The 23,832-nt window shown below is 46.9% G+C and overlaps 1 protein-coding gene across 1 annotated transcript in view; it reads left to right on the top strand.

Moving 5' to 3' along the window:
• The window catches only part of mcf2a (MCF.2 cell line derived transforming sequence a), an 87,007-nt gene that overhangs the window by 54,061 nt on the left and 9,114 nt on the right, over positions 1-23,832 (top strand). The window contains 15 exon segments of the mRNA XM_055643980.1: positions 33-195; positions 2,019-2,107; positions 3,036-3,124; positions 7,885-7,951; positions 11,829-11,944; positions 12,034-12,103; positions 12,201-12,293; positions 13,701-13,793; positions 14,557-14,682; positions 15,653-15,874; positions 17,671-17,763; positions 19,471-19,549; positions 21,014-21,065; positions 21,887-21,996; positions 23,080-23,174. Coding sequence (XP_055499955.1) covers positions 33-195; positions 2,019-2,107; positions 3,036-3,124; positions 7,885-7,951; positions 11,829-11,944; positions 12,034-12,103; positions 12,201-12,293; positions 13,701-13,793; positions 14,557-14,682; positions 15,653-15,874; positions 17,671-17,763; positions 19,471-19,549; positions 21,014-21,065; positions 21,887-21,996; positions 23,080-23,174 — 1,557 coding nt within the window.

Genomic DNA, 23,832 nt, shown 5'->3' with positions numbered 1-23,832 from the left:
ATGCTGTCTGTTGTTGATAATCCCCTTCACAGGCGCAGATACAGATGGTTCACGAGAAGCTCGACAATGTGTACATGATGATTGAGCAGCGGCAGTCGTCTCTCAAGAAGCTGGCGGTCCAACACGTTCGACCGGTGCAGCCCGTGGCTCCCCGGCCAGACGTCGTGAAGAGCCCCTTGTTCACACCCAAGCAAGGTACCGCCATTGTCATACGTTCAGGCCATAGGAGCAGAATTAGGCCGTTCGGCCCATCAAGTCTACTCCGCCAATCGGATCTTTCCCTCTCAACACCATTCTCCTGCCTTCATGCCATAACCCTTGACACCCTTACAGATCAGGAATCTGCCAAACTTAAAAATATCCATTGACTTGGCCTCCCCAGCTGTCTGTGGCAATGAATTCCACAGATTCACCACCATCTGACTAAAGAGATTCCTTCTCTTCTCCTTTCCAAAGGCACATCCTTTTATTATGAGGCTACAGTAGCAGATGCGGAGTTGTCCGTTAAAGAACAAGGCAGACACAAAGTTTGTCTGAAATACTGGTTCTTTATTCTACACTAACTCTCCTCATTCACCAACCCTGTGAGCGCGCGATTAACCCTTAAATACTCCCTGGGGCACCCGTGACCAAATTGGATCTCTCGCTTTCCCTCCCATCGACAGATTGAGGTCATGCATGAAGTCAGCCAAGCAAGGAATTCTCCCCATTCATTAACACCTGGTGTAGGTGAATGATTGAGAATTTTGGTGGGAGATAAGGAAGAGAATGAGTTTGCGGGGAGAGGGCATAGCCTCAGAATAAAAGGATGCACCTTTAGAAAGGAGGTGTAGAAAGTCAAGGTGTCAAGGGTTATGGGGGGAAAGGCAGGAGAATGGGGTTGAGAGGGAAAGATAGATCAGCCATGATTGAATTGCAGAGTAGATGTGATGAACCTAATGGCCTAATTCTGCTCCTATGACATGATCTTATGGGAGCCAACATGTAATTGATGGGCTGATTGACCTCTATCCATGTCATAACAAAATACTACAATGGAGTTAAAGTTGTACGAATTACAATCGTGGATGTGTTGTTTGATTTAGTTTAGTTCAGAGGTACAGCATGGAAACAGGACCTCCAGCCCACTGAGTCCACATTGACTCATCTATCACCTGTTCACACTAGTTCTATGTTATCCAATGTTCTCATCCACTCCTTACACCAGGGGCAATTTACAGAGGCCAATTAAGCTACAACCCCACACATCTTTGGGATGTGCCAGGAAACCGGAGGACCCCGAGGAAACCCACACGGTCACAGGGAGAACGCGCAAACTCCACATAGACAGCAGCCAAAGTCAGGATTGAATCTGGGTCTCTGGTGCTGTAAGGCAGCAGCTCTACCAGCTACACAACGGTGCCGCCTTGATCACAGCCTCTGTTTTACTCTGACTGCAGAAACACAATATGAGTGAATGTTACTGTGGACTGAACCACACACACAACCTACAGACTCATCGACAGTGGTGTCGCTGACAATGGCTGCGTAATATGAACTCACCTTAAATAGCTCGAGTCTTAAAGTGCCACCTATTATTTACCTACCCCAACATCCATAATTAATAAGGAGAGGCATTCTTTCTGTTTTCGTCTACCTGGAATGGGTTTGATTTCTGGATCATTGTTTCAGTGTGATTTACGTAATGCTAAAGTTAATTCTCCCAAATGACATGGGACATGGGAAAGGGCAGGTTCTGGAGAGTAGGCTCGAGCTTCTGGAAGAGGCACCCAGTTTCATGGAGAGTTGGTAGAAGGGTGAAAGAGATGGGGAGGGCAATGAGGAAGGTTGGGTTTGGAAGGAGGAGGATGGGAAAGGAATTGGGAAGGTGGACTCTATGTAATGGACTTTGTGGAGATTTCTACGGTGGGAAGATCGTTGGTGTTAGTGGTCAGGTTGAGAGAGTAGGAGGGGAGGGATGGGGTGATGAGTGGGGAGATGTGACAGGACATTTTCAACTCCCTGCGTTTATTTCCCAGGTGTGGAGTCGAGTCCTGTTTCGAGGTTCCCGTTTGACATTCCATTATACGGAAAAAGGAACTCCAGAAAACCACAAAGCATAAGGAAGGTAATTGGTGAAGGGGTTGTGACTGTTTTAACAGCGTGCGGTTCCCTGACACTACACTTTATGTACAGTGCTGCAATCTCAATGGAATCTTATGGACAACCTAGAGAGCCAAGTCAAGTTTATTGTCACGTCCACAAGCACGGTATGGTACAGGGGCAATGTAAATCTTGTGTGCAGCAGCATCACAGGAACATCGTTGGATAACCTGCAAAAACATCAATTAGACATAAATGACACATTAATTCTACAAGCCATGAAAAGAAAAAGGTTGCTCCAAAAAGCACAGCAGTGCAGAAAAAGACAGTTAGGAAACACCCATGGCAGTGCAGGGGGTGGTCTGTAGTGTTCTGTTGCCGAGGTAGGAATTGGGAGAGAGAGACAAAAGTTAGGAACTTATGAAATAAAATTCCTGTACCTCGGAAAATCATAAAACTCTTCACACACAAAGAAGTACTTAAGAAGTGGTCATCTTGAATATAGCTGAGCATGTGAGTTTTAATTGAAGTCAAGGTTCATTAGCAGTGTCAGACCTTTGTGGAGAGAGAGTTTACCTGAAGACAAATCCCATTGAGTGTAGGAAGGAGTCGGATAGACACAAAATGCTCAGCGGGGCAGGCAGCATCTCTGGGGAAAAGGAGTAGGCGACGTTTTGGATCGGAACCCTTCTGTGCACTGAAAGTAGAAGCGGGGTGGGGAATAAACTGGAGGCGAGAACAGGCCAGAACAAATCAGGGCTGGTAACAGATGACCTCTGGAAGGGTGGAGCCCACAATGGCCCATTGTTGGCTGGGGAATATGTGATAACAAGTGGATTATCACAAGAGATAACAAGAGGTGTAATAACGAGTTGACCCTGTTGATGTGTGATGCACTGAGAGGGAATGACTTTGAATGAAATTGGATCTCTCGCTTTCCCTCCCATCGACAGATTGAGGTCATGCATGAAGTCAGCCAAGCAAGGAATTCTCCCCATTCATTAACACACGACAGTGAAGGCAGCTTGGCGATCCTGAAAGGGTAAGAGCCTGTAGACGTTGCAACACATCATATTATTATTGCTGGTACACAAAAAAGCTGAAGAAATTCTGCAGGTGCAGCAGCATCTATGGAGCGAAGGAAATAGGTAACGATTCGGGCTGAAACCCTTCTTCAGACTGATGGGGGGGGGGGGGGTGGGGGGGAGAAGAAAGGAAAAAAGAGGAGGAGCCCGAAGGCTGGGGAGGAGACATTCCTTGTTAGTCCTTGCTGTCTCCTCCCCTTCCTCAGCCCTCCTGCTGTCTCCTCCCATCCCCCAGCCTTCGGGCTCCTCCTCCTTTTTCCTTTCTTCTCCCTGCCCCCCATCAGTCTGAAGAAGGGTTTTGGCCCGAAATGTTGCCTATTTCCTTCGCTCCATAGATGCTGCTGCACCCGCTGAGTTTCTCCAGCTTTTTTGTGTACCTTCTATTTTCCAGCATCTGCAGTTCCTTCTTAAACATATTATTATTGCTGTTGGTTTATTATTGTCATGTGTACCAAAATACAGTGAAAAGATTTATTTGCGTGCTATCCAAAATTACATCACATCATACTGTCCTGTGCACGGCTGCCCTGCCAGCAGTTGTCTGTCTTTTCACCGTTTTATTTTTATTTTTAGTTAGTTAAAGTGTTTTGTTTGGAGGTCTAGACTTTTTTGTGTGGGGGGTGGGGGGGGGGGGAAGGCAGCTTTTCTCCGGGCTGCAGCTTCGACCCGTCCTCGCGGCCTACCAGCGGGCCTGGAGCGGCGTTTCCTATCGGGGACCGCCCAGAACCTCGGCTTCAGCAGCGGCACAGCGCTGGAGCGCTATTGTGGAGCGGGCGATGCCTTGCCTGGGTTGCCGCGCTGGAGCTTCGGTGAGCTGAGACCGCCGGGAACAACATCGCGGAGCTGCGGGTCTGAGGAGCGGCCAGCTGCGGGCGGCGGCGCCGAACTTTACACCGGGAGCCTGGGATCTCGCAACGAGATCGGCAGTTGTGGAGCTCCATCCGGTGCAGCCTTATCGGCTTCGGAAGCCGCGGCCTCCAGTACGGAGGCGGCCGTTCCAGGGTTCCCAAGCCGCTGTGAGGACTCTCCCGACGCCGGAGCACCATCACCCAACGAGAACGGCCAGGAACATCGGGCCTCCGTAGAGGCAACTGTGGAGGCCTCAATAGGCCCGACTATGGGTGAACTGGGGTTGGGGACTGGACTTTGTGTCTTCCCTCATGGTGGGAGCCATTGTGGGGGGATGTTCTTTGTGTTTAAGACTCTCATTGGTGTTATGTCTGTATTCTTTTTTTGTGTGCTGCAAAATGGCAAAAAGCATTTCACTTCACTACACCTCGGTGTACGTGAATGTGACTAATAAAATACCTTTGACCATTGATATAGAAGAATACAATCAAACCTCACACATGTACAATAAAAAGACACAAAGTGCTGGAGTAAACTCAATGGGTCAGGTAGCACCTTTGGAGAACATGGATAGGTGACGTTTTGTGTCTGGGCCTTTCTTCAGACCCCAGTGTCTCCACATGTACAACAGGTAGAGTGAAGAGAAAAAGTACCAGAGTGCAGGGTGTATTACAGCATTGTCGCATAACAGTGATAGAGATAGAGTCATACATGTAAGAAACAGGCCCTTCGGCCCAACATTCCCACACCGACCAACATGCCCCATCTACACTAGCCCACCAGACTTTGTTTGGCCCATATCCCCCTAAACATATCCTCTCCGTATACCTGTCTAAATATTTCTTAATCCTTCCGATAGTACCAGCCTCAACTACCTCCTCCGCAACTTGTTCCATGCACCCACCACCCTTTCTGTAAAAAATGTTACCCGTCAGGTTCTAGTAAATCTTTCCAGCCTCACAAACCTCTCATGTTCTCGATTCCGCTACTCTGGGCAAATTATCCCTCATCCTCCTGTACTTCATTATTGGAGGTTTGATGCACCCTCTGCAGTTTACTTATTTCAAGGGCATGTGTCTGACTTCATGTTGGCGAGGAAACGTTCTTGAAGCCTCGTTCAATGTCCATCTCCTGGCTGTCATTGTAAAGAGAAGGGAGGACTGTCTGATTATTGTTCCCAAATTCCCTCAGTCACAGTCAGGAAGATTTAAAGGGATATTATCTAAACTCGGGCAAATGGAACTAGCTAGGATGGAACATCTTGGTTGCAACTAGCGTGTTGGACCAAAGGGTCTATTTCCCTGCCGTACGCCTCTGACATAGAACACAGAACAGTTACAGCACAGCAACAGGCACTTCAGCCCACAATGTCCATGCCGAACATGATGCCAAGTTTAATTTATTTCTTCTGCCTGTACATAACCCATGTCCCTCCATTCCCTGCATATCCATGTGCCTATCTAAAATCCTCTTAAACGCTGCTAAACTGCACCATCCTACCAACAACTACAGAGCAGTCCTGAGCATCTCTCATTAGAGACTCTCAGAGTCTCTTTTATTTGACTTTACTGGACTTTATCTTTCACTAAATGTTATTGACATTACTCACTTTATAATGTATCTTTGTACTGTGGATGGCTCGATTGTAATCATGTATTATCTTTCCACTGACTGGTTAGCACGCAACAAAAGCTTTTCACGTTACCTCAGTACACATGACAATGCTCCACCACCACACGTGGCAGTGTGTCCCAGGCACCCATCACTGTGTAAAAAAACTTGCCCTGCACATCTCCTTTGCCCCACTCGCCTTCAAGATACGCCCTCTATTCTTTGATATTTCCATCCTATATATGCCTCTCATCATTTTATATCAGGTCTCCTCTCAGCCACCGATGCTCCCGATCACACAATCCAAGTGTGTGTGACCTCTCCTTGAAACTAATACCGTGCTATCCAAGCAAAATTCTGGTAAACCTCTTCTGCAACCTTTCCAAAGCCTCCACATCCTTGCTGTAATGGGGCGACCAGAACTTCACACAATACTCCTAATACGGCCTCATCAAAGCCTTGGCCAGCTGCAGTTACACATATTAGAGTGTCTGGAACATATGGGCCTACTAAGTGACGATGTCCACTCCTTCCCCAAACATCACTGAGCATTGTCATAAATTTGCAACCGCCCCTACTGAAAACACCTTTATTTCATGTAATTTAGTTTAAAGATACTACGTGAAAATAGGCTCCTCTGCTCACTGAGTCCATGCCAATCAGAGATCACCAATACACTAGCACTATCCTACACACTAGGAACAATTTACCAAAGCCAATTAACCTACAGACATGCACGTCTTTGGAACGTTGTAGGAACCGGAGCACCAACGAGAATGCAAAACTTCGTACAGGTCTCTGGCACTGTCAGGCAGCAACTCTACCACTGTGCCACAATAATGAATTCAAATTCATTAGCTGCCAAGAATGCCTTTAGTGGGTTGAGGGTTGTGAGTGCAAATGTCAAATGGAGACGTGGCAGGAACTGAGAGATGGTGGAGGTGATGTCCTACTGATCAGCCACTCAAGTGAGACTCTCCATGTCCATGGGTCAACGTAAACCACCCCTGGCTCTGATTTGAAGAGCCAGAGAGTTATCACAAATGTCTTGGTCATTTCTTCTCCTTCCATCTGCATAGCTAAAACTGATTGGTTGCTCTCCTTGGGTCTTGCACTGTGAAAACTGAGCATTATATTTTGAAGGCTGCAGTATTGTGATTAGACAACTGTATTATAGGGATACGTGGAGACGTGAGAAATTGGAGATGCTGGATCTTGAGGGAATCACATAGTGCAGGAGAAACTCAGCAGGTCTGGACCAGAAACATCATCTGTGCATTCCCTCCACAGATGTTGCCTGATGCGCTGAGCTCTTCCAGCACTTTCTGTTTTGCTTATAGAATTGGGGCTGCACAGCGGTGGAGTTGCTGCCTCACAGCTCTGAAGTCCCAGGTTCAACCCTGACCTCGGCTGTTGTCACTGGGCAGTTAGCACGTTCTCCATGTGGACCGTGTGAGTTTTCTCCGGGTGTTCTGGTTTACCCCTACATTTCCAAAGCCGTGCAGATATGCAGGTTAATTGGCTTCTGTAAAATTGCCCCTAGTGTGTGCAATGTGAAATTGGGATAACATAGAACCAGTGTACGTGTGATAGTAGGCTGGTGTGGACTCGGTGGGTCGATGGGACTGTTTCCATGCTGTATCTCTAAACTAATTAAAATATACGTGTCTTCCTTCTAAGTTGGGTGAGTTTGCCTTTGTCTTCTCATGTGTCCAATAATGTGAGACGGTTACAAGGAACTGCAGATGTTGGAATCCTGAGAAAAAGATAAAGTGCTGGAGGAACTCAACGGGTCAGAACCCAAAGCATTATCAGTCCATTCCTTCCCCAGATGCTGTATAACCTGTTGAATTTGTCCGGCATTTTGTTTTGGAGATCTCAAAGTGCTGGAGGCACTCAACAGGTCAGGTAGTATATGTGGAGACAATGGACAGGTCACATTTTTGGGTTGGGATCTTTATCAGACTGATGGAGTAGGACAAGGGATAGGTAGAAACACAAGGATGCAGATGCAGGAATCTTTGAGCACACACAAAGTGTTGGAGAAACTCAGCAGGTCAGGCAGCAACTGTGGAGGGAATGGACAGGTGATGTTTTGGGTCTGGTCTCTTCTTAAGACTTGGGGGTAATGTAAACCATCCTGCTCATGTATAACACTTCCTTGATCACCGTAAAGTGGCAAAGATTTTTTGCAACAGTAGTGATCCTGCACTGCACAAATGGTGATTGATGGACTTGTGGATTATTTACTTTACAGACACGTCATCAATGAGCTGATAGACACCGAGCGGCTCTATGTCGAGGAGCTGAGCAGTGTTCTACAGGTAACGTCTGAACAACCTTGTGTTGATTTGTCATTGACCATCCCTGACAGATGCTTTGTGTGGTAATGGTCATCGAGAAACATTCCACATTCATCGTGAGAAAGTGTCATTGGTGAGACCACACTTGCAGATCTGGTCGTCCAGTTCTAGGAAGGATGTCCTTCAGTTGGAAAGGGAGAAGAGATTCACAAGGATCTTACCTGGGCTTGCAGGCTTCAGTTATAAGCAGTTGGGCAGTCTTTGGCATGTAGGAGGCTGAGGGATGACTTTGTTGAGGTGCACAAGATCACTTGGCTTATGGCCCAGGGTAGATAATTTTAAAATATTGGGGAAAGGGTGAGGGGGAGAGATTTAAGAAGGACCTCGGGGAGGGGGGATTGTTTCATTCAGAGGGCAGTCCGTATCTGGATCGAGCTGTCAGAGGGAGCTATAGAAGTGGATACAATTGCAACTTTTGAAAGACATTTGGGCAGATAGATGAATAGGTAGAGGGATGTGGGCTAATGGGACCCTGCGTGTCGACAGGGACAGGGTGTGCTGAATGGCCTGTTTGCGTGCTGTATTGGCCTATGACTTTAACTTGCATAAACCCAGAGCTGAAGGGAAAGGAGGGATAGTAATCTTACATGGGCTTGTAAAGCCGCAGTCAGCTGTGTCAGGTAATGGGTGTTGATTGTCCCGGCTGCATAGTCAACCACACTCCAGAGCCTGAAATTTTAGTTCACTGCTTCCCAATCGCCAGCCACTGCACAAAATTGGTCCATGAAGAATTGAAATTGGACTATGAAGTGGTCCGAAAATCTTAAATGTAATAACAAGTAAATGGACAAGGGAGCGCCAGTGGATGTCGTGTACCTGGACTTTCAGAAAGCATTTGATAAGGTCCCACAAGAGATTAGTGGGCAAAATTAGGGCACATAGTATTGGCGGTAGAGTGCTGACATGGATAGAAAATTGGTTGGCAGACAGGAAATAAAGAGTAGGGATTAACGGGTCCCTTTCAGAATGGCAGGCAGTGACTAGTGGGGTACTGCAAGGCTCGGTGCTGGGACCGCAGCTATTTACAATATACATCAATGATTTAGATGAAGGGATTCAAAGTATCATTAGCAAATTTGTAGGACATAAAGCAGGGTGACAGTGCGAACTGTGAGGAGAATGCTATGAGAATGCAGGGTGACTTGGACAAGTTGGGTGAGCGGGCAGATGCATGTCAGATCCAGTTTAATGTGAATAAATGTGAGGTTATCCACTTTGGTAGCAAAATCAAGAAGGCAGATTATTATCTGAATGGTGTCAAGTTGGGAAAAGGGGAAGTACAACGGGATCTGGGGGTCCTTCATCAGTCAATGAAAGTAAGCATGCAGGTACAGCAGGCAGTGAAAAAAGCAAATGAGATGTTGGCCTTCATAACACCAGGAGTTAAGTATAGGAGCAAAGAGGTCCTTCTGCAGTTGTACAGGGCCCTGGTGAGACATACCTGGAGTATTGAGTGCAGTTTTGGTCCCCTAATTTGAGGAAGGACATTCTTGCTGTTGAGGGAGTGCAGCGTAGGTTTACAAGTTAATTCCCAGGATGGCGGGACTGTCATATGCTGAGAGAATGGAGCGGCTGGGCTTGTACGCTCTGGAGTTTAGAAGGATGAGAGGGAATCTTATTGAAACATACAAGATTATTAAGGGTTTGGACATGCTAGAGACTGGAAACATGTTCCCGATGTTGGGGGAGCCCAGAACTGGGGGCCACAGTTTAAGAATAAGGGGTAAACCATTTAGAACGGGGACGAGGAAACAATTTTTCACACAGAGAGTTATGAGTCTGTGGAATTCTCCGCCTAAGAGGGCGGTGGAGGCCGGTTCTCTGGATACTTTCAAGAGAGACCTAGATAGGGCTCTTAAAGATAGCGGAGTCAGGGGATATGGGGAGAAGGCAGGAATGGGGTACTGATTGGGGATGATCAGCCATTATCACTGAATGACGGTGCTGGCTCTAAGGGCCGAATGGCCTACTCCTGCACCTATTGTCTATTGTAACTGCAAATGCGAATTAGTTTTGATCAGTTTAGTGTAGTTTATTGTCATGTGTACTGAAGTACAATGAAAGGTTTTGTGCTGCCTGCTAACCAGTCAGCAGAAAGACTATACATGATTACAATCAAGCTGTCCATAGTGCACAGATACATGATACAGGGAATAATGTTTAATGAAAGGTTTAATAATAACGTTTAATGAAAGTTTTATTAAATATAGTCCGAGAATCTCCAATGAGGCTGATAGTAGCTTAGGACCATTCTCTAGTTGGTGATAGGATGGTTCAGTTGCCTGATAACAGCTGGGAACATCTGAATCTGGAGGTGTGTGTTTTCACACTTCTGTTCCTCTTGCCTGTTGGAACAGGGGAGAAGAGGATTTAGACCAAAAATGGACACAAAGTGCTGGAGTAACTCAGTGTCAAAAGTGTTTTATTGTCATATGTCCCGGATGGGACAATGAAATTCTTACTTGTTGCAGCACAACAGAATATGTGAAAATGTAAACATTGTATATAATGGGGAAAAAAAGAAAAAGTTCAATAAACAACAAATATAGTGCAAATAACAAATAATTATATAGTCTTTTGCAGTTCAGAGCTCAGCGCTTTATTCATTGTGTTTAATAGCCTGATGGCTGTGGGGAAGAAGCTGTTCCTGAACCTGGACGTTACAGTCTTCAGGCTCCTGTACCTTCTTCCTGATGGCAGTGGTGAGATGTGTGGCCAGCATGGTGTGGGTCCTTGATGATTTTGGCTGCCTTTTTGAGGCAGTGACTACGATAGATCCCTTCGACGGTAGAAAGGTCAAAGCCGGTGATGGACTGGGCAGTGGTCACAACGTTTTGTAGTCTTTTTCACTCCTGGACGTTCAAGTTGCCAAACCAGACCACGATGCACCCAGTCAGAATGCTCTCTACCCAGCACCTGTAGAAGTTTAGGAGAATCCTCTTTGACATGCCGAATCTCCGTAATCGTCTCAGGAAGTAGAGTCGCTGATGTGCCTTCTTTGCAATTACATCGGTCTGCTGGGTCCAGGAAAGATCTTCTGATATATGCATGCCCAGGAATTTGCAGTTATTGACCCTCTCCACCATCGTCCCGTTGATATAAACAGGATTGTGTGGTCCTCATCCTTCCCCTACTAAAGTCCACAATCAGATCCTTGGTCTTCCTGGTCAGCCAGCATATCTCAATAAAATGGATAGTGACTTTTCGGGGTGAGACACTTCTTCAGACTCAAGTTTTCAGACTTGAGTCTAAAGATGCAACCGAACCCAAAACGTCACCTATCCTTGTTCTCCAGAGATGCTGTTTGACCCACTGAGTTACCCCAGCACTTTGTGTTTATATTTGGTCCGAAAATCTTTTAGTTCATGCTTTAATTTTGTTTTCAATGATTTAATTAGATTTTTATTTAATGCTTTTTTATAAATTGCAAATCCAAAATCAAACATTATAAAAATTCAGATCTTTTTGACAGAATTATTAATTAATTTACTGTGCTATCTAACAATATGGGCCACATAGTCTAAATGTCTGATCTTTTTTGGTCGTGGGTGAATAAAGTTTGAAGCTATTAATGTAGAAGAGAGCAAAGGGAAAACTAATTCTTGTCTTGCAAAAGGATTTATAGTTGGAGGAACTCGTTTAAGATTAGGAGCTCCTTGCAAAGTGCAGCTTGCTAACCTGTTCTCACCTTGAGAAACATGTCGGTGACCTTTGCCTGTTGATGTTAGACTTGAACTTGGCGTAGGGTCCAAAGTGAAACTGGTTAGAAACTCTCAGCACTAACATCCTCGGGACCTCAGTGTCTGTGCTTACAGTGAATTTAATCTGTGAATTTCAGGGTTACCAAGCAGAGATGGACAACCCAGCCATGGTATCTCTGATGACTTCCATGTTGGAGAACAAGAAGAAGGTTTTGTTTGGCAACATGTCGGAGATCTATGATTTTCACAGCAGGTACACCTTCGTCCGTCGCTCCTCACGTTCTGCACCAGACCGTTGGTTTGGGTGAAATTGCTTTTATTAACAGTTAATATCTTCATCAGAATTTTCCTCAATGATCTTCAAAACTGCATTGCAATGCCTGCGAGAGTAGGATTCTGCTTCCTTGAAAGGGTACGTACAACCTTCACGCGGTCCACTCCTTGCATCTGCCTTTGGCTTCCAATCCACTGTACAGTTTCACGTGAATATTCTTCACTCTGCTCTTCAGAGGGAAAACTTCCAAATGTACGTGAAGTATTGCCAGAATAAACCACGCTCTGAGTACCTTTGGAGGCGATGTTCGGACTGCCCCTTCTTCCAGGTAGTTGATCGTCACAGACTGTTACCTGAACCGACCCAATAAACTGTGTGGTACAATTGTGAAGTGGCTGCAGGGAGATTTGAAGGGCATGTGCTTCTATTTTAAAGCATGTAGAACGTTGAGGAGATAGTTGATAGTTTTCAGACAAGTTACTATCATGAAGTCATAGAAATTGATAGCAGATGAAGAGGCCATTCGGTCCATCGTGTCCATAACAGCCAATAGGGAAGTCTCCAATTCGAAATTCATGGTACATGGTCTTCCAGGGTGCAGCGATTAAGTCGTTGCCTTGGCCTCATGGTTTGGACCACGTGTTCCAGACGCTCCACTCTCTCCAGATGAAAAGGAGGTGGCACGGTGGCACAGCAGTAAAGCCTTACAGCACCAGAGACCCGGGTTCGATCCTGACTACGGGTGCTGTCTGTACGGAGTTTGTGCATTCTCCCTGTGACCGAGTGGGTATTCTCCGGGTGCTCCCGTTTCCTCCCACATTGCAAAGATGTACAGGTTTATTGGTTATTTGGCTTTGGTAAAATTGTAAATTGCCCATAGTGTGTAGGATACTGCTAGTATTCGGGGTGATTGCTTGTCGGTGTGGGTTTAATGGGCCATAGGGCCAATTTCCGTGCTGTATCTCTAAAGTCTAAAGTCCCATATTCCCCTTGATATCTTTATATCTACATTTCGTAGTACTGACCTGCCTGATAAGGGAAATAGAACCTTCCTGCTGACTTTCATAATCGTGTTCATTTAGCCACTTTCCCATATCCTCTGATTTAAATAAGACAATCCCAGCCTAGACGTTACTGAAATGTCTGGTCCCTTGTGACCTCTCTGGGCTCTTGGAACGTCCATGACCCTGCGGCACAGTGACGCAGCAGGTAGAGCCGTGGCCTCACCACGCCAGACACACGCGCTCAAACCTCACCTCAGGTGCTGCCACTGTGGAGTTTGTACGTTCAACCCGGTGACCAAGTGGGTTTCCTCCGGGTGCTCTGGTTTCCGCTTACATCCCAAAGACGTGTGGTTATGTAAAATAAATGGCCTCTGTAAATTGCCCCTTGAGTGTAGACGCAAGTTATTGCGGATGCTGGAACCGTGCATTGTGCTGGAGTAAAACTGGATTTTTAAAGGTCCTGACCCGAAACGTCACCTATCCATGTCCTCCTGAGATGCTGCCTGACCTACTGAGTTACTCCGGTACTTTTTGTCCCTTGAGTGCAGGAGAGAGGGAGAATCTGGTAGAATGAATGAGAACATGGGGATAAGAAACTGGATGAGATTAGTGTAGATGGGTGTAGTGTAGATTAGCACAGACCGGATGGGCTGAAGGGCCTGTTCCCTTGCTGTATCTCGCTCAACTTTGCTCAATACTCCAGCTCTTCCTCTGCTGTGGATCTTCCCCAGGAATGCCAGCGGAAGCTGGGTCACAAGCTCGGACTGGACTCGTACCTACTGAAGCCCATCCAGCGACTCACAAAGTACCAGCTGCTGCTGAAGGTAGGCTGTGGCGGTGTAACCTCAGGGCCAGGGTGTATTCCTGGCACACACACAGAGCATTGCCTGACATTGCAAAGGAGCGTGGTGGGGAAACAAGATGGATGACTGGAGCAGCAGTGTCGTTCCACCGTTCCATTAGACCTTGGGTTGTTTGCACAGCTGGTAATGTGCTCTCACTGTACTCCTTGTCCCACTAACTGCGGCACAGTGGCACAGCAAGTAGAGCTGCTGCCTCTCAGCACCAGAGACCCGACTTCGATCCTGACCTTGGATGCTGTCTGTGTGGGGTTTGCACATTCTCCATGTGACCGCGTGGGTTTCCTCCGGGTGCTCTGGTTTCCTCTCACTTTTTTTTTTCATTTATAATATTGTTCACAGAGTACTATGTTTACAAATGTAGTTGTCCTGCTGCAAGTAATGCCCCTGCCCCACTAAGGAAACCTGAACGGAAACCTCTTGAGACTTTGCGCCCCACCCAAGGTTTCCGTGCGGTTCCCGGAGATTCCCGGAGGTTTTTGTCAGTCTCCCTACCTGCTTCCACTACCTGCAACCTCCGGCAACCACCTGCAACTTCCGGGAACCGCACGAAAGCCTTGGGTGGGGCGCAAAGTCTCCAGAGGTTTCCATTCAGGTTTCTCAAGTGGGACAGGGGCATTAGGATTTCATTGTTCTGTTTGGGACGTATGACAATAAAAGGTGGGTGGGGGTGCTGTGGACCTACACTCGCTAGACAACTGATGCACCACTTTGTGTGTCCTGGCAGGAGTTACTGAAGTTCAGTGGAGACAGTGACGGAAGCCAGGAGTTGCAGGAGGCTCTGGCAGCCATGCTGAACTTGCTAAAGTCAGTCAACGATTCCATGCACCAGATTGCCATAACAGGATATAACGTAAGCATCTGTCCGGGCAACTGAGACTTGCCCTTTGTATTTGGCAATGAAAAGAAATCCAATGTTATTAGACTTTTGTACCCATAATATAGGCATTTGTATAAAGCATGATAGTGGAGATGTTATAATTGAATTAAACCTTGCCGCCAGAGTACGTTAACCCATATTGTGCAGATTGTTCTCTCTGGGTGATGCTCCATCTAGGTGTGTTTTAGTTTAGTTTAGTTTATTGTCAGGTGTACTGAGGTACAGTGAAAAGCTTTTGTTGTGTGCTAACCAGTCAGCGGAAAGACAATACATGATTATAATTGGGTCATCCACAGTGTGCAGGTACATGATAAAGGGACTAATGTTTAGTCCGTTAAGACCGATTAAAGATAGTCCAAGGGTCTCCAATGACGTAGATAGTAGCTCAGGGTTGCTCTTTAGTTGTTGGTAATGGTTCCGTTTTTGATAACAGCTGGGAAGAAACTTCCCTTGAAGCTGTAGGTATGCGTCTTTCACACTCCTGTACCTCTTGCCTGATGGGAGAGGGAGAAGAGGGAGTGGCCAGGGTGAGACGCATTCTTGATTATGCTGGTGTCCTTGCCGAGGCAATGCGAAGTGTAGATTGAGTCAATGGAACGGAGGTTAGTTTGTGTGATTGTCTGGAGTGCATCCACAATTGTGTGCTTTGTATGTGCTTTCAAGCTTTTGTAGCTTTGTTCTGATGGGAGAAGGGGAGAGGAGGGAATGACTGTGGTATGAGTGTACTTTGATAATGTTGGCTGCTTTCCAGAAGCAGCGTGGTTAGATGGAGATTATGGGGGGGAGGATAGTTTTGCTGATGTATTGGACTGTGTTCACAACTCGCTGCAATTTTTTATGTTTTTGGGGAGAACGGTTGCCATCCCACCATGCAAATATACTGTACTTGGCAGCAAAAAGGTCAAAGCAAAATGAATTGAGTGTGTCCTCTTCTGACTGTCAGGGAAATCTGGAGGAGTTTGGGCCAGTGTTGATGCAGGGCTCGTTCAATGTCTGGATAAATCACAAGAAAGGTCCCATCAAAGTGAAAGACCTTGCCCGCTTCAAACCCATGCAACGCCACCTCTTCCTTCATGAGACGGCCCTTGTGTTCTGCAAGAAGCGAGAGGAACACGGAGAGGGGTACGACAAAGCACCCTCCTACAGCTTCAAACATTTCTTGAAAGTAAGCTAGGCCAACCCAATATTATACATGTTTATTGTTCTCCAGTGCCGCAGTGTAAAATCAGTCGATTATGGGCGGCACAGCAGTAGAGTTGCTGCATCATAGCACCAGAGACCCTGGTTCAATCCAAACTACGGGTGCTGTCTGTATGGAGTTTGCATGTTCTCCCAGTGACCACATAGGTTTTCTCTGGGTACTCCCACACTCCAAAGATGTACAGGTTTGTAGGTTAATTGGCTTCAATAAAATTGTCCCTGGTGTGTAGGATAGTGGTAATGCCCCTGTCCCACTTAGGAAACCTGAACGGAAACCTCTGGAGACTTTGCACCCCACCCAAGGTTTCCGTGCGGTTCCCGGAGGTTTTTGTCAGTCTCCCTACTTGCTTCCACTACCTGCAACCTCCGGCAACCACCTGCAACCTCCGGGAACTGTATGGAAACCTTGGGTGGGGCGCAAAGTCTCCAGAGGTTTCCGTTCAAGTTTCCTAAATGGGACAGGGGCATTAGTGTATGAGGTGCTCGCAGGTCAGCGTGGAGTCGGTCGGCCAAAGGGCCTGTTTCCACGATGTATCTCTGGAGTCTTTTGGATGCTGAGACAGCCTGCCTCAAATGTGACTTGATTCTGAAAATCCCAGTACAGTGCTGTGGGAGGTGTCCTCCCTGGTTTATAAGGTTATGCCTCGGGTGGATATAAAAAATCCATGGCACTTTCACAGAGGACAAAGCCATGGAAGAACATGTGCCTAATGATGGTGTCGGGGTTTGGAACAGTCAGTGTGGACAGTGGAATGAAGGGGGTGTTTCCATGGTGTACCACTCTACAACATATGTCAACATGTTTGAAATTTGTCCTTCTTGAAAGTCTAAACTATCTACAGGTCTTTCTACTATAGCGTGTGTTTCCATAATGTAAATAGGATACATGACACGTGATGAATTATGCGGCACTATTTGCATTAATTGGTTATAATAGGATTTTGATCAGGAGCTGGAGAACCAGTGGGGAAAATGTCCTCATGTTTCTATGTAACCTTCCCACAGCAATTGGGCACCATTGTCTCTTAAGGGCCTGTCCCACGAGCATGCGTCTGCATGCAGCAAGCGCGACCAAACCGGAAGCGGGGGCCGCGCGGAGGTCGAGTGATCCCGTACGAGTTGACATGAATTTCGAGCAAAGTCCACGGGAAGTTTGCACGTGATGTATGGCGTCAAAACGATGCGTACGGCGTCGAGACGCTGCGCACGCCCGTCGAAGCAGTGCATACGGCCTCAATGCGGCTGCGGGCCGGCAGAATTTTTGGACAGTGTCAGTTTTTCGGAGCCCCGCGCGATGTCGGGACCAGCTCCGCACAACTCCATACGGCTCCGGCGATCGAAGTGGGACTGGCCCCGCGAGGCCGTACGGCTCAAGCGACTACGTTAGGTCGCGCTTGCTGCATGCAGTCGCATGCTCGTGGGACAGGCCCTTTAAGAACTGTGATGGACCGGGTTGAGTCCACCCCTCCCTGCAGCTTGTTGTGTACCTGGGCATTTCTATCGGCGTGCCAGGCCACGATGCAACCTGTCAGGATGCGTTTTACATTGCACTGTGGAAGCTTGTTAGAGTATTTAGTGACATAACAAATCTCTTTAAACTTTACCCAACTAATGCAGCTGAATATTTCTGATTCAGTGCCAGCCATTGGGATTTATCATTTGCCTCTTACCATGGTGGTTCCCAGAACAAAAACTATCATTACAATACGGAGACTCTTTCCTGGACAATAACTACATTTTCTGTTCTATTTCACTTGGCAGATGAATGCAGTTGGCATCACTGAGAACGTGAAAGGGGATGTCAGGAAGTTTGAAGTCTGGTACAGCGGACGGGAGGAAGTGTATCTCATTCAGGTACGACATCTTCCAGAGTGTATTGGAAAGTTTTGTCCACCTGATAGAAGTATAGAAACATATATAACATTATGAAGGGTAGACAGTCAGAACATTTTTCATAGGATAGGAATATCAAAGACTAGAGGGCAAAATTTAAAGCAAATGTTTGGGGCAAGTTTTTTTTACACAGAGTGGTGGGTGCCTGGAACGCGCTGCTGGGGGGGGGGGGGGGGGGGGGGGGGGGGGGGGGGGGGGCGTAGCCATGGAGGCAGATACATCGTTGGCGTTTGATACTTTTTGGATAGGCACATGGGTATGCGGAGAATGGAGGGATATGTATCTCGTGCAGGTAGATGTGATGGTCTTGGCTTCATGTCCGGCACAGACATTGTGGGCCAAAGGGCCTAGTTTTGTGCAGTACAGTTCTATGTTCTGTGTTAACATCTACAGCAAGGGCCTATTAAACTCACTCCTTTAAACGTTGATCAGGACATTGCTGGCAAGGCCGGCATTTACCACCCATCCAAAAGTGCCCTCTAGTAGTTGGTCTCCCACTGACTGTGTGTTTGAATGTTCTGGTGAAGCTGCTGCCCTGGAGTTGTTAGTGAGTGGGTGGGTGGGTGAGGAGGGAGTTGGTGAGGCTGAAGGATCAGTAACTTGTTTCCAAGTCTGTTGCAAAGAGATGATGCCAGGATTACCTGTGTAGGGCGTGGTTGTCCAATGGGGAAACATTCAATACCTTTGGACATAGTCATGTGAGTTCGGAAGCTTGAGACTTTACTGAAGCAGTTCTAATACATTCGGAGAGGGTGCGTTGCCTTCATTTGTATAATGCGTTGTGCCCAGTGAGGAAGTTGATTACTACCTCAGAAGCCTACCTTGAGCCTCTGGGTGGCACAGTGGCGCAGCGGTAGAGTTCCTGCCTTCCAGCGCCAGAGTCCCAGGATCGATCCTGACTACAGGTGCTGTCTGTACAGAGTTTGTACGTTCTCCCTGTCACTGGGTGGGTTTTCTTAGGGTGCTCCGGTTTCCTCCCACATCCCAAGGATATGCAGGTTTGTAGGTTAATTAGCTTCTGTAAATTGTCCTTAATGTGTAGGATAGTGCTAGTGTACGGGTGATCGCTGGTGGCCCAAAGGGCATGTTTCCACGCTGTATCTCTAAACTAAAAACTATAACAGATCGTACGACTACAGGGAGCTGGGACAGGACAAGGCCATTCATGGATAGGAGACTCAAACAGGTGGGCAGAAAAGGAAGTCTGATGGAAAATTGAAATGACAGCCAACAGTGGCGCAGTGGGTAGAGCCACCGCCTCACAGCACCAGAGACCTAGGTTTGATCCTGATCTCAGGTGTTGTCTGTGTGGAGTTTGCACGTTCACCCTGTGACTACGTGGGTTTTCTCCGGGTGCTCCGGTATCCTCGCACATTCTAAAGACGTGCAGGTTTGTAGGTTAATTGGCTTTTGTAAATTGTCCCAAGTGTGTAGAATAGAACTAGTGTACGGGGCGATTGCTGGTCGGTTCAAACACTGTGGGCCAAAGTTGGGAACCTTCTTCAGACGTTGGTCCGGAACACCCAGGTCAATGGGTACAGGGGGGCCTCAGTCTCTGTGAACTGTGATCATTGGCATGCTGTGAGTTTGTATTTGGACAAGTCTGTGAGGAGTTGAAGTCTTTGTCCCATGTTGAATGTACCTCTGTTGTTCTCTGTCCATTCTCAGGCTCCTACGGTGGACATTAAGATGGCCTGGTTGACTGAAATGAGGAGAGTGTTGACCAACCAGCAGCAACTCCTCCGAGGTACCTTCTTTTTGTTCACTATTTAGTTGAAGAGAGAGCTGCCAGTCTCTGAGCAACCCACCCAGTCTCCAAGGCCCATGTTCTAGACCTTCCAAAGAACAATCATTCCAATTCTGTCCTGGTCACCAGGGTTTGGTTCAAGGATGCTCAGTTACAATCTGATTTAGAACAGTTATGGGCTGCGGTAGAGTTGCCATCTCATTGTGCCAGAGACCCGAGATCGAACCTGTCTATCGGTGCTGTCTGTGCGGAGTTTGCACGTTCTTCCTGTGGCTGCGTTGGTTTTCTCCGGGTGCTCTGGTTTTCTCCCAGACTCCAAAGACATATAGGTTTGTAGGATAATCAGCTTCAGTAATATTGTAAATTGTCCCTAGTGTGTAGGATAGTGCTACTGTACAGGGTGATGGCTGGTCGGCGCAGACTCGGTGGGCCATGCCCTGGAGTCTAAAGTTTAATGCTCACAGTTTCTTCCAACATAATTTAGGGTTACAGGCTCAAAACCTAATGGCCGTAATATAGAATGAGAGCTAATTCCTGATTTTGTAAATGTCTGGCCGTTTAAGGAGACTCCTACATTTCAACAGTAGCAGGGCCAGCAGAGAAGCACAAATGAGTGTGGCAAGTTGTGATTGGGAAAGATGGGAGTGAAACTTCCAAATGGGAATTGGATTTTTTTTAAAAAGGACGTTTCACTAACCTGTAGGGAGAGAGCATGGGAATAATGAGAGGGGTCTTATAAAATAGGCGGCTTTGGCAGGATTTGCCAACTGGCCTCCTGTGTACCATCATTCTCCAGAGGTTTAGTTGTGTGGCAATTTAGGATGTCTACTACCATAAATTGGGAATTGGAACGAAAGCCCTAATCTTGAAGATAGGGGTTGGAAGTTCTCCTGTGCTGGTCGACCTCTGGGTGGTCTTGGGATCCCATCCAGCCACTGCATGGGGACTTCTGTTGTGTTCATAGCTCAGGAGGTCAGGTAAACCAAGGGGCTTTAACTTAAATGACTGGTGAATATGGAGCCATTGTGTGTCAGCGTCTCCATAAAGGCTCCATTTATTTCATTGAAAACATGACTGTTTAGTTTGGTTTATTGCCGTGTGTGCTGAATATGGATATGAATAATATGGATAGGGTGATAGATGTTGAGAAACATCCAATGAAATACAGCCAACACACAGTGAAAAGCTTTTTGTTGCTTGCTACCCAGTCAACGGATATTTAGACTATACAGGATTACAATCGAACTGCCCACATTGTACAGATACATGATAAAGTGTGTGATGTTTAGTGAATATAAGAAATGAAGCTGTTGAAATAAAGATTTAAAAGAGTGGAGCGATTGTAATAAGTGATTGCAGATGACCTCCACGCAGAGAGTCAGTCTCGTGGCTTTGGTGCCATCTTGCACAAGTGAGGATTTCATTAACTAGTGCTAATTATCTCGCTCTGCCTCCTTCACACAGAGGACAGCCAATCACCTCACCACCACTTGGACCAGATGCTTCTATCGCCCGGGTAAGTGACAACAAAGCCCATCAAAGTTGGACAGTGCGTGTGGTGGTCTGGGCTAACGCACATAAGTTCATACGTCCTTGGATAAGGCCATTTCATCTATTAAGTCGACTCCACCATGCAATCATGGCTGATCTATCTTTCCCTCTCAATCCCATTCTCCTGCCTTCGCCACATAACCTCTGACACCTGTATTAATCAAGAATCTGTCAATCTCCTGCTTAATAATATCCATAAACTTGGCCTCCACAGCCTTCTGTTGTTGCGGTTTGTTGGCTGGTTGATGCAGTGTGGGATATACCATGGGAGCCACAGCTCGGGAAGTTGACCTTTGATCCACAGGATTCAGCAATAAAAGGACACAGAGTGCTGGATTAACTCCGTGGGTCAGGCAGCATCTGTGGAGAACATGGATAGGCAATGTTTTTATTTGGGACCCTTCTTCGGTAGGGGGTGAGGGGCGGTGGGGTGGGGGGGGGAGAGAAAGCTGGAAAAGGGGAGAGGCAGGACAAAGGGTGGAAGTAATAGGTTGATGTAGACGAAGGGAGGGGAGGGGGTTGACAAGCAGATGCTTGGGACAGCAAGGAGAGAAGAAGCAAAAAGAAGGGGGGGGGAGTTTATATGTATTTATATATATAGTTATAGAGATATATATGTATATATATACATATATTTGTGTGTATGTATGTCCTGAACTTAAAATAAATTATTTACTTGTCTGTTGTGTTGCTGCAATTAAGAATGTCCTTGGTGCATTTTAGGACACATGACAATAAGATGCTATTGACTCAAAGACACTCTCTGATCTGTCTTTTTGTCGACAGGAAACAGAAGAGAGCCTCTTTGAGTTCGGAGGAGAACGACTCTGACCTGACCAGAGAGGTGGTTTTAGATACATTCCCTCTGTCTCCACAGCATCTCTCATCACGGACAGGTACTGCCCCCTGCTGGCCTTGCCCAGAGACGACCACCTCTTGCCCTACGACCCTCACACCCTCGTGTGGTTGAATGTGCATCACATCCTTTCATCTTTAGTTTGGGTTTAGTTTAGTTTATTTTCACCCGTACCAAGATACAGAGACAAGCTTTTTGTTCCGAGCTAACCAGTCAGCGGAAAGACTATGCGTGATGACAATCAAGCCGTCCACGGTGTACACATACAGGATAAAGGGAATAACGTTTTGTGCAAGATAAAGTCCGATTAAAGATAATCCGAGGGTCTCCAATGCGGTTCATCTCTGACTGCATTCGTGGAGGAGACGGTCTGGGGAAGAAGTGCTGTCGGTCAGAGAGCTTCCTTCCTGTGGCAGCACTTTGCGGTGGTGGGAATATCACCAGTGTGGAGAGATGCAGCGTGGGCTTGTTCAGAGGAAGTCTGACAGTGCTCTGGTACTTCCTGCCATGCAAAATTCAGCCTTGTCATCACCCAGTTCCAAGAAAGCAGTCTGTGTGGAAACACTACTCCCAGTGTAACTTTGTTTAAAGATTATGCAGCATTAGTCAAATGAACAGGTGCAATGTGTAGTCTGCTGCTGGACGGACACCAGCAGCAACTAATCTCCAGTTCCTGGAACGGCCTTTTTAGCCAAACTGTCGGGCGCAACCCCTCCTCCTCAATTGTCATGTGGAGCCCAGAGTGGTCCTGGCCTCTGATCTGCCTCATTGGAGACCCTCGGACTATCTTTAATCAGACTTTACTAGACACTATCTTGCACTAAACGTTATTCCCTTTATCCTGCATCTGTCCACTGTGGACGGTTCGGTTGTAATCATGCATTGTCTTCCCGCTGACAGGTTAGCATGCAACAAAAGCTCTTCACTGTTCCTCGAAACACGCAGCAATAAACTAAACTCAAACTCTGCTTTCAGATTCCTGTTAACTCCTGTTAAGTTCACTGGTAGGTCCTCTGACTTTCCCATGGTATAGAAACGGCACCCCATGGTCCCCTCCCATGAGCAGTCCCCCATTGTGACGGCTATGAAGGAAGCCCCTGAGTTACCTGTCTTCCCCCCACAGAGTGGGCTGGCAACTCGCGGTTTTTCGAAGGGTCGGAGGGAATGGAGGGCTGGTCGAGTAACAACGACACGGAGGACGAGGAGGTCAACCAGCTGGTGAGTGGATCCTTCAGTAACCATCGGATCGTCAGTGGTCTACAAACCTTGTACATCCAAGCATGGCTGACCCTGGATCGGTCTGAATAGATTGTTATACCGGGACTTAAATGTGGCAACACAGGTCGATAGGGTGGTCAAAAAGGCTTTCGGCACATAGATCTTGATCAGTCACTGTAATTGAGTATAGAAGCTGGGAGGTCATGTTAAAGTTTGGACTTTAGACTTCAGGGATACATCGCAGAAACATGCCCGAATGCGCGCCGACCTGTGATCACTTCATAGATGAATACTATCCTGCACGCTAGGGACAATTTACAATCTTTACCGAAGCCAATTAATCTTCAAACCTGTATGTATTTGTAGTGTGAGTGAAAACCAGAGCACCTGGGGAAAACCCATGCGTCACAGGGAGAACGTACAAACTCCATACAGACAGCACCCGTAGTCAGGATCGAACCCGAGTCTCAAGGCACAGTGAGGCAGCAGCTCTGCCGCTGCACCACTGTGCTGCCCTCATTGTATAAAACATTGGTGAGGCTGCATTTAGAGTATTGTGTTCAGTTTTGGTCACTGTGTTATAGGAAAGATGTTGTCAAGCTAGAATGGATGCAGAGAAGATTTACAAGAATGTTGCCAGCACTCAGGCCTGAGCTAC

This window comes from Leucoraja erinacea, chromosome 12 (assembly GCF_028641065.1).
Source record: "Leucoraja erinacea ecotype New England chromosome 12, Leri_hhj_1, whole genome shotgun sequence".
NCBI classification, from domain to species: Eukaryota; Metazoa; Chordata; class Chondrichthyes; order Rajiformes; family Rajidae; genus Leucoraja; species Leucoraja erinaceus.
Note: the sequence above shows the minus strand (reverse complement) of the source record. Positions and strands in the feature narration are given on the sequence as shown.